General features: G+C 45.7%; 1 protein-coding gene across 1 annotated transcript; it reads right to left on the bottom strand.

The window, feature by feature from the left end:
* Window positions 1–426: 426 nt before the first annotated feature.
* Window positions 427–10,361, bottom strand: LOC148111536 (RNA-binding protein 4B-like). The gene is made up of 4 exons (XM_087880963.1): window positions 10,119–10,361; window positions 8,241–8,663; window positions 3,762–4,419; window positions 427–1,096 (listed from the first exon to the last, which is right to left on the bottom strand). The coding sequence occupies exons 2-3, from the start codon at window positions 8,650–8,652 to the stop codon at window positions 3,770–3,772; spliced, it is 1,062 nt and encodes a 353-aa protein (XP_087737089.1). The 5' UTR covers window positions 8,653–8,663; window positions 10,119–10,361; the 3' UTR covers window positions 427–1,096; window positions 3,762–3,769.
* Between the last annotated feature and the right edge of the window lie 234 nt (window positions 10,362–10,595).

The following is a 10,595-nucleotide window of genomic DNA, read 5'->3' as shown; positions in this document are numbered from 1 at the left end:
AGCAGTGGCCACTTTTTTAAGCAGTACCAAAGGTAGATATGGCTTAGATACCCATATTGGGTGGGCCAGGTCTGAAGCTAAACTGATTTTTCCCTTCGAAAATAGACATTTTGGAGAAATCTTCACATGTCAGAAACTGAGGGACAAAACCAGAGGCAGGAGCTCAAATCTAGTTTGTGCAGTTTGAAATAAGAAATAAGAGCTTACATTCTTTTCCTGTCTTAAAAAAAAACCCTGAAAAACCCTAATTCTGAATGGAAATGAATCCTAAGCCAGGAAAATAAACTTTTGAGCTTCTGGCTCTTGAAAAGGACTGCATTCCTCCCGGCAGCCCCTTCTACTTGGATGCAAAATTGCAAAGCGTGCCGATAATAGGCAAGCTCGTCCTTTCAAACCCGAATTGCACAACGCAGACACTTTCAAGGATCTGTTACAAATGTTTTATTTTACTGGAGAAGGGAAAATAAGGAGAGAAATGTCAACTTCAAAAGAACTAAAAGTCACAGGTTAATAATAATATCCATAGCAAAAGGAAAGCTTTCTACAGTCCAAACGCAGGCAGCTACCAAATATGACAATGTCTTCTCATAATAAAAAACAAAAGAAAAAAAGGAACTGGATCAGCTAGAATTATTTAATTCCAAAATCGAGCCTACACAAGGGAGGAGAAATTGCAAATCGAACTGGAACGAATTGGTCCAAAGTTATCCTTCGAAGGCCACATATTTGTCTCTAGTTTATTCTGTGGGTCCCTCTGTCTATGCTCAAAGTCCAGGCTTAGACAGAGTTCGACCAAAGCCCAGGGCACAAGGTCAGTTAACAACAACAACCTCTCCCCACTTCCCACAGCCCTGCCCTCCCCTCTTCCAAATAATGCTTGGGGGGGGGGGAACGACTTTTGTGTAGTTGTTTTATTTTGGTTTGGTTTTTTTTGAAAAAAGTGAACAGGGACTGTTAGTTGTCACTAAGCTTCGCAGAGACACAATGTCCATTAGTGAGACCATGCTAAACACAAAATCGACACATCGTGAAGCCTGGCATAACTTTGACGTGAACGCGCCGCAGGAGCCCGATGTCCAGCCCTCAAATAGCCTACCTGAAAAATAAAAGACACAGTTCATTTGCAGGTTCAGTGCTGGGGGGCTGCCTAGAAAAACAAATGAAAAAAAAGCACTTCCGTGGCTGAGCCCACCCCACCTTCCTTAGAGCAGGGGGTCTTCTGACCTCGGCCACTTTTCAGACTTGATGTCAACTCCAAGAATTCCCCAGCCAGTGAGGGCCAAGGTTGGAGTTTCTGCACTTGGAGCATTAACTCAACCGGGAAGTTAAGGGGGACGTGTATTTGATTGCAAAATGTCCCCTCCTATGTTAGATGCTTCCAGGGTCTTCAGAAAGGTTGGTGGTGGCCACAAGCTGGAACAGATCTAAGGCTGGGATCCATTTGGTCAGATTGCTAACGATCTTGTTTGCCACACTGGCAGCGGTTTTCTGATGTTTTGTGTTAAACAAATGTCGTTCTTACTGCTTTCTCCCTGATTCTTTTCATTGGAAATATTGGCCGTCCCATTTTACGACATTTGACCTGGCTGCTAAATGAATCACCATCATTGTTAAAACATGCGAGCGTCAAACTAACCTGGCTTTCCCATTGACTCTACCTGTCAAAAGCTTCCTAGGAAGGTCCCAGATGACAATTCCAGGGTGGTGCCAACAACCATCGTAAACACATGTGGTTGCCAAGCACCCAAAGTCTGATCATGAGACCGTGGGGATCGTGAGACGGTCCTAAGCGTGAAAACTGGTAGTAGGTCACCTTTCTCGGTGCTGTCGTAACTCTGGTTATTAAATGAATGGCGGTAAATTAAGGACTAATCCTCGTTAATTTTTCACCAAAAATGCACAAGAATCAGAAAACCTTGATCATTCGGGGCAAGTCAAAGGGAACCAGTGGGATATTCAACACTGGCTACTCACTTTCCCCAACCCTCACAGCGCACAAAATTACATTTTTGGACGAATATCAGTATACCGATGGCTCTTCTCAGGGAGATGGATATTAGGGGACAGTCAGTGAAAATGCTGCAGGGAAAGGAATTCCACCCTTTGGAACTGTTGGGAAAGGACTGCAAATAAACATTTCATATTAGACATCTGTTGCTTGGTCATAGGAAGGATGCGTACAATTGCTCCAGTTGCCTCTTACGTGAAAGGCCACCAAATCCCTGGAAGAAAATGCAGCTGAGAATTTCTGAAGGCATGAGAATAACTAGAATGTTCTTCTATTTTTTTTTTTTTTAAAAAAGAAGGGAACAGAAATGATGAACCATTTGGAAGAAGAAAGGAATATTATCTTTCAGGAGAATTCAACCTGGGGGAGGAGGGGGGTGTCACCCAGTGAAAAGAAATCACGGGCTTAAGGATAGGACAAAAACCCAGCAATTGCATCATCATCTAAAGGAATTACCGTATTTTTCCGCGTGTAAGAAGTACTTTTTCCCCCAATAAGAGGGTGAAAATTTGGGTGCGTCTTATATACCGAATGTAGCCCTGCCCACTTGCCAGTTCCCCCCGGAAAATGGGGTGCGTGGCTATGGCAATCCCTGCAGCCTGAAACAGTTGATCTTCGGGAGGCCGATCCAACCAACAATCAGCTGCTTGTGTTCATCAGGCTGTGCTGAAGCTGAAATTGAAACAGGCCGTTTGCTGCAAGGAGGCAAATTGCTGGGAGGCAGACACAGATTTTTTCTTGTTTTCCTCCCCCAAAAAGGTAGATGCGTCTTATAGTCCCGAGTGTCTTATACTCTGAAAAATACGGTACTCCACCAGAATCTGTGCTGGGGCCCACAAGCATCCATGACTTTTTAAGAATTAGGACATGTTTACAGAGGGGGGCTGGCTGGTGCTAGCAACTTATTATCCACAGTGACGAAAGGAAGATGTCCACAAATAATTTCATGGATGGGAATTGCGCTTCTGCTCATATAGCACCTGGTTCAGGTGGGGCTCAAGAGACTACACATTGGGGCATCTTGTGTAATCCAAACTTGCTCTTCAATTTCCAAGCAGCTTTGGTTAAAAGCCGCTCCATCTCCTGTTGGTCGGGGTGCGGCCGCTGCACCAAAATTTCACGTTTTAGGGTGCATAGCGGGAAAAAGGCAAGGAGGACTTCCAAAATCCTGGGAGCAGAGTGCAATATATGGAGCCATGGGAACAGAAGAGGAAGGAGGAAAAAAAAAACGGGACAAGCTTAGACAGGATTTTAGGAATAAAACAGCGGAATCCACTGCTCTCGGGCACGACCTCCCTCAATCTGACTGTAACAAAGCACACAAGTAAGGAGGAACAAATATTCAGGGCAACTCTGAAATGGCCAGAGATTGGTGGTTCCCAGGAGTAAATCCTTTGTACCAGAAGCAATTTGATATGTCCTGGACATGGCATGTGGGTTTGGGAGCCAATTTATCCCTGGGATACTCTGAACCACTTTCATTTTGGAAGATTGCAGAACCAGGTTTATAGCAAGCTGACATTCTTAATTGGTGTGTTTTGCCCTGGTCTATGCTGGTCTCTCTTGGTTTCATCTCCCCCACCAAGCAGCTTGGTCTGTTCCTCGGCTGCTGTGGCTTAAAAGCTGCAGATACCAGCAGGTATCCTCCAAAGACCCACCCAGCCGCAGGCCGGTATCCTCCGTCTCACCAGCAGCGACACCGATGTGCCGTCCCCCTCCTCCTCCTCCAAACTGATGAAAAAAACGCGCTCACCTCGAGAGTCAATACGCGGAGTATCGCAACCTGTCCGCGCCTGCATCCCGCCCGAAACGCTGGACATCGTAGAGAGAGGATCGCGGGACGGGAGACAGCTGAACGCGCTCGTATCCGTACACGTCTCCAGCGGTGGAAGCCGCAGCGGCCGAGCGACGCAGAGGGCTTCTATCCCGGGTGTAAAAGGACGACGTCGCGGCCACAGCAGCGACGGCTACCGCGGCTGCAGTTCCCGAGGTTGGCATCAGCGGCCTCTCGTAGGGGTCTAAGGAGGTAGAGAGGCGACTGGCCATGGCTGTGGCTTGCGAGTACTGGGCGTACTGGGAATACTGGGCCATGGTTTGCTCCGCATAAGTGTCGTATGCAGAAGCCCCATAGGCCGCAGCGTTTCTCGCGCGATACCGTTTATAATAATCCACCATTCCATAGGGGTCATCGTAATACATGGGATCCCCGTAGCCTGTAGGGTACGGGGTGCGCACCATTCCGTATTGCTCGCTATAAGGTTCGGTCAACTCAGCCACTTGCCCCGTGCGGTCTACCGGGCACTCTTTAGACCAGTGACCCTCCTTCCCACACCGGTAGCAGCCACTCTTGTATCCCATCCCGGGCGTGGTCCTGAGACGGCTGGTGGACAACTGCACGCGCATTCGTTTGCCTTGAAGAAACAGACGCAAGAAGGGCAGCTATAAAGATTTGTTAAAGACAATTCAAAGCAAAAGCACAGCAGCTCAGAATTATTTTTATATTAAAAAAAAAAGATCTAACAAACCAGGAAATCACCGGCTGGGACTCAGTGGGTCAAAGAGGGAAGCCAACAGCTGTTCGAGGACCCAATACCTCCGTTGGTTCGGGGCGACCAGCAAGTTATACTCAAATGGAAGCATTTTGGCAGCAAGAACCTGATTCTGCTCTCGTCTCCCCAAGGTGATGCTGGCCAGTAAGTCCTGAAAATATTTTGGCAGGCCCACAAAGCAGATAAGTGGATTGCAAATCAAAACCCGAGAATCTGAATGTGAAATGCAATTTATTTCCGAGACATCTATGGGGGGGGTCATGCAGCTTCCCGTGTTTTCTAGGTGCTCCGAAACAATCAAATTTGCCGAATTTTAAAGGAATGGTTTTTATACTTAAGCTAAACCGTTTTGAGGTTTATTTCCCACTGACACAGCAGGATCTGTTCTTCCTTCCTTCTCCAGTCTGACTCTTCAGGAGGCATGGCTGTGCCCTGACATTACTCGTTTGCAGGCTGATGTGGTAGGATTCTGACAACTTCCCTTTATTCTGTGGAACGGTCCTTGGAGACTTAGTGCTCCTGAGGTTGGGAGCTACAAACACAAACACCAGTCCAGGTCCCTGCCAGTGGCCTGTGCTTTCTTCATCCATTGAAATCAAGAGACCAAGGAAAGGGAGAAAAACCAAATGCCACTCATATCACTTTCTCCATCTATTTCAGACATCTAGATAATCAGACTCCATCCTGGATCATTTTTTAAAATGCCAATACTATTGTTCCAAGGTTCTAAAATTCAACAATAGCGCATACAGGTAATCTTCAATTTACGACCACAAATTGAGCCCAAAATTTCTGTTCCTAACTGAAACATTTGTTAAGTAAATTTTGCCCCTTTTTACGATCTTTCTTGCCATGGTCGTTACGTGAATCACTGTTGTTAAATTAATAACACGGTTGTTAAGTGACTCTGGCTTCCCCTTTGACTGCTTGTAAGGTCACAAAAGGCAATCACGTGACCCTGGCAGTGCAGAAATGGGGAGTCAGTTGTCAAGCGTTTGAATTTTGATCACATGACCAAGGGGGGAGTGCAAAACAGTCCTAGGTCACTTTTTCCAATGTCGTTGTAACTTTTAACAGTCACTAAACAAACTCTTGTAAGTTGGGGACTACCTATATTTGGTACTAGTCTGTACCAAATCTGTGAGACTACATAAAATGCTATTAGCAGAAAGATACATATTATTAATGCACTAGCTAGACCAAGCAAGCATTTTCCTTAATTGCTACCAGTATGTTTTTCTTCTTATTGCTTTGAGGATTCTTTTGACTTGTCAATTTTAGCCCAATTAAGGGATTACAGGGTCATAAAAAAGGGAATTTTTAGTGGAGTGGCCATTTTTCCCCGTTTTACAACTCTGTAATCCTTTTCGTCGGAGAGAAATGGAGCAGTGTTTACTGGCCAGATGGCCTTCCTGACACCTAAGCTGAGATCACAGCATATATATTTTCTTTGCGTCCTGATAGAGAAACATCTGTTGCTGCCTAGGATTGAACTCTCAACCTTCCGAGTGGGAGGTGAGTGCCTTCACCTATAGACCACTGTGCCAATTCCGCGGGGGGGGGGGGGGGGGGAAGAGATATAATTTGATTAAATAAATTTTGCAAAATAATGTCCAATGAACAAGCCTCAAGCCCCATTTCTACACTGCCAACAATCCCTCTCCTGATCACACTATCATCAAACTATACTCAAGAATCTTCCAGGTAAATGAAAGGAAAATGAAATGGTGAAAGCAATTATATTTGTGCTAACCAGTAGGAAACATTAATGAACTGGCATTAAGTGTCACCTACAATTGCCACCTCAATTAAACGTATTGAGGGGGGCGGGATTTCTCCAAAAATACAGCCAAACTTTGCTGGGTTGACCTCTGTTGTGGATTTTTAACAGCTGATGCCTAACCTTATCAGGGCACTCAACATTAGCGGTTAACAACCTGGGCAGAAAGTGGTTTCAATTTCTGAGACATCTGCAACTTCTGAGACAGAAATTTAAAAAATCAAGTTGACTTGAAAAAGAAAATCTAAACGCAGGGCATTAGGGAACAGATTGCTATTGGCAGCGAGAAGAAGGAAAGAAGGCATCAAATCACAGCAAGGTGGATGGTCAGTCCGGAAGCAGCAGGAGATAAATAGAGAGAAGGGTGGCTTCTCCGGGATGGAGAAGGCTGGGTAATGTTGGCTACAGTGAACACCAGACAAGAGTACAAAGCCTTGGGAAAACAAGAAGCATGGAAACCTTTCCACACATTGATGAACAGACAGGAAATGGAGCAGGGAAGAAAAGGAGACGACTACAATCAAGATCTACTCCTCTGTCAGAGCCCCCCCCCCCCCGAGAAACTGACTGATTGATATACTTCAATATCTCACCTGCCAACTGCCCTCATGTTTCTAAGCCGCTATGGGAGATGACCAGGCTGAGACCGAAGGAGGGGTCAAACGCGTTATCGGTCTCAAGTCCCTTCACGCCCACAAGAGATCTAAGGCCAGCCCACCTGGAATTCTGTTGACTCTTATCTACCGCCAATTTGCTTTGACTGTTAGTAGCTCAGATTCTTGTAGAGAGCTTTAGCGTGCAATAAAACCTATATGTTCAATTGAACTGTCTGGACTCCTGATTTCCTGAGCTCAGACTGAACCTAGTCACTGTAGACTGTAGACTGTTTAAGATGGCTTGGCATCCCATGCAGATCCAGCCAACTATGGTTTACTCAATAAACTCTGCTCAGAATACCCCTAGGCCAAGCATTACATGAAGCCAACCACCAATCGAAACAACCTGGATCAACCATCCTGCATATTTTTTATCAATTAAATAAACGGAAGGTGGAAGTATAGAAAATCCCTATGTTGTTGCTTGTTCTAAAAGTCTTTTTAAAAAGGGGCAATAAATAAGTCCTTTCTCTTTTCCACTCTAATGACGTAGGGGAACAAAGCTTTGAATTGTAATAGTTTTTTTCTAATGTATTTGCCGCATCCAGTGACATAGCATTTATATAATTTACGGTGGCTTTAATTGCCTTATCGTAACGGCATTCCATTATGCATTCAATGAACAGAGAGGATATTCCCATAGTAAAGAGAACGATTATTAATCTCACGGGCCTCAAAACTAAACATACAAAATTATTCCTGGCCTTGTTTTTCAATCCCAATTTGGACAAAACTGTATCTTCTTTCTAACTAGCAGCAAGTCACATCTTACAACAAAACTGAACCCAACATTTTTGTTGCTAAGTGAGACATTTGTTAAGGGAATGTTGTCCCATTTTACAACCTTCCTTGCCAGAGTTGTTAAATGAATCACTGCAGCTGTTTAGCTAGTAACACAGTTGTTAAATGAATCTGGCTTCCCCATGACTTTTGCTTGTCAGGTCCCAAAACGTGGTCCCATGAACCCGAGACAACACAACCGTCATAAATATGACTCAATTTTCAAGGAAGGAGGGGTCATAGTGGCACAGTGGTTAGACTGCAGTACTGCACGCTAATTCTGCCGACTGTCAGCAGTTCGATCCTCACTGGCTTAAGGTTGACTCAACCTTCCATCCTCACGAGGTCAATAAAATGAGGAGGACCCTTGGGAGCTCTGGAAATAACTTCCTCTTGGGGAGGAAAGCCAGAAGGGGGAAAAATTTTGGCTTCCAGCTTCCACGCCCCACCTTAGCCCCACTTCCCACCTTGGAATTCTGTGTTGTCGAGGCCTCTGATGGCCTCGACGGCATCCTCAGCTCTTTCCATGTGCACAAAGGCATAATCTTTCACGATATCGCACTCAAGCACGGGGCCGTATTCCTCAAACTTGGACCGCAGCTCCAGGTTCGTGCAGCTGGTGCTGATGTTGCCCACGTGCAGCTTGGTGGAAGCCTTGCTCTTGTTTTTGCTGGCTTCGACGTTGATGCACACGCCGTGCAGCTTGTAGTGGTGCAGGTTGCGGATGGCGTCCTCGGCGGCCGTCTTGTCCTCAATGTGCACAAACCCGTAATTCTTGATGATGTCACACTCCAGGACTCGGCCGTACTGCTCGAAAAGGGAGCGGATCTCCTGCTCGGTGGCTTCCCGGGGAAGGTTGCCGATGAAAAGTTTCACCATGGTGGCTAGAGCTGAGCGGGGGAGCCAAAGAAGGAAGGGTTAGTTGGCTCTGAACAACCAAAATCGAACACCATGAGGCAATTCAGCAACAGGGAAGAAAGAAAAAAGCCCAAGAGGTTATATTGATCGAAGAAAGTTTGCTTGGGGTTCAACCTCTTTAAGCACTGATTTTAAGTGATCCTAATTCTGTGGAAGAAGCCACTGTTTTTAACCACTATTTAAAAAACCTACCATATTGAAAAAGGCATCTCTTAATTTAGCACAATATGCAATCAGAATCCTAAATCTTCCAGATAGCTATTAGGAACGTACAGCAGGAGATACCAGGAATATACAGGTAAAATATAGGTCTTCTGTAAGTGGAGGGCATGGGTGTGTGTATGTATATATATGTGTGTGTATAGTATTTATAAGTGTACGTGTGTAATATACCAGCAGAGGCCATGTTATGTGTAGTGTGTGTGCACTACATAGTCATAAGTGACTATCTCTCTATCTAATGTATCGGTATATGTATATGTAATACACCAGCCGAACTTTGTACAAGCAGAGCCCATGAAGTGTGTTTGTGTGTGTGTGTATGTGTCCGTCTGTCTATCTGTCTGTCTATCTACCTAAATAATATGTATATATGTATATGTATCTGTATGTAATATACCAGAACTTTGTATGGGCAGAAGCCATGGGGTGTGTGCGCATGTATGTATCTATATATTTCCATATTTCTCTATCTATAGATATTATGTATCTATATATATGTATCTGTGTTTGTGTGTGTGTAATATACGAGCAGAACTTGGTACGAGCAGAGGACATGTGTGTGTTGTGAATGTGTGTAGAGATAGATGGAATATATGTGCATGTTTGTGTGTTTGCGTAATATACCAGCAGAATGTCATAGGAGCAGAGGCCGTGTGTGTGTGTGTGTGTGTGTGTGTGTGTGTGTGTGTGTGTGTGTGTGTGTGTGTGTGTGTCTGTCTGTCTGTCTGTCTGTCTGTCTGTCTGTCTGTCTGTCTGTCTGTCTGTCTGTCTGTCTGTCTGTCTGTCTGTCTGTCAATAGTATGTATGTATGTATGTATATGTGTGTGTAATATACCAGAACTTTATATGGGCAGAGGACATGGTATATGGGGGTGTTCATGTGTGTATATGTATGTATGTATCTGTATATTTCTATATTTCTCTATTTATAGATAGTGTGTGTGTGTAATATACCAGCAGAACCTCGTCGGAGCAGAGGCCGTGGTTGTGCCTGCCTGTGTGGAGTGAATGGCTGTGGGCGTGTTTCTTATTCAATGTGCGCCCTCAGGATTAGTATCAGGAAATACTGCCATTAACCGAGGCAGAAGGCCAAGGCCTCAGTTTTGCATGCAGGCCTCCGCAAACTGAGTCCCCCCCCCCCACGAACAACGCACCTTCCCCCGCCGCCCGTTTCCTCCACCCGCCCGAACCGGCCCCTCACAAACCTCAGCAACAGCCCTCGGCACAAAATGGCGGCGGCGGCGGCAACTAAATTTCATCTCTTTTTCCAAGGCCTTGGCCCGCCTCCTCGCCTTCCTCTGGGTTCTGATTGGTCCGGTCCAGAGACGCTGGGCACTACGAATGGCCAAAGGGGAAAGTGTGTGGAAGACGTCTACCCAATCAGCGCTCGACTTTAGCAAAACCCCTAAGGTGATTGGCTATCGTCTTCTGTGAGGGCGCTGAGAAGTGACCCTGCCTTCCCTTGCGTTGTACGTCAACTCTTCGGCCAATCGTATTAGGCGAGGGATGGCAACGCTTGCCGGAAGTCAGCCGAAAAGGAGGTAATAAAGCCGGGGGCGGGGAAGACGATAGGTCCTTCAAAATTTGACAGATGGGGGAGGGTGGGCCGAATGTTAGCCACTGCCAAAGGAAGGGTGAAGGGGAGAAAGACCAAACCGGAGGAAAAGGGGGAGGAGTCAGGC

Source organism: Pantherophis guttatus, chromosome 18, assembly GCF_059756535.1.
Source record: "Pantherophis guttatus breed Tessera chromosome 18, ASM5975653v1, whole genome shotgun sequence".
Lineage (NCBI taxonomy): Eukaryota > Metazoa > Chordata > Lepidosauria > Squamata > Colubridae > Pantherophis > Pantherophis guttatus.
The sequence above is the reverse complement of the archived record's forward strand: the minus strand, read 5'-3'. Positions and strand labels throughout refer to the sequence as shown.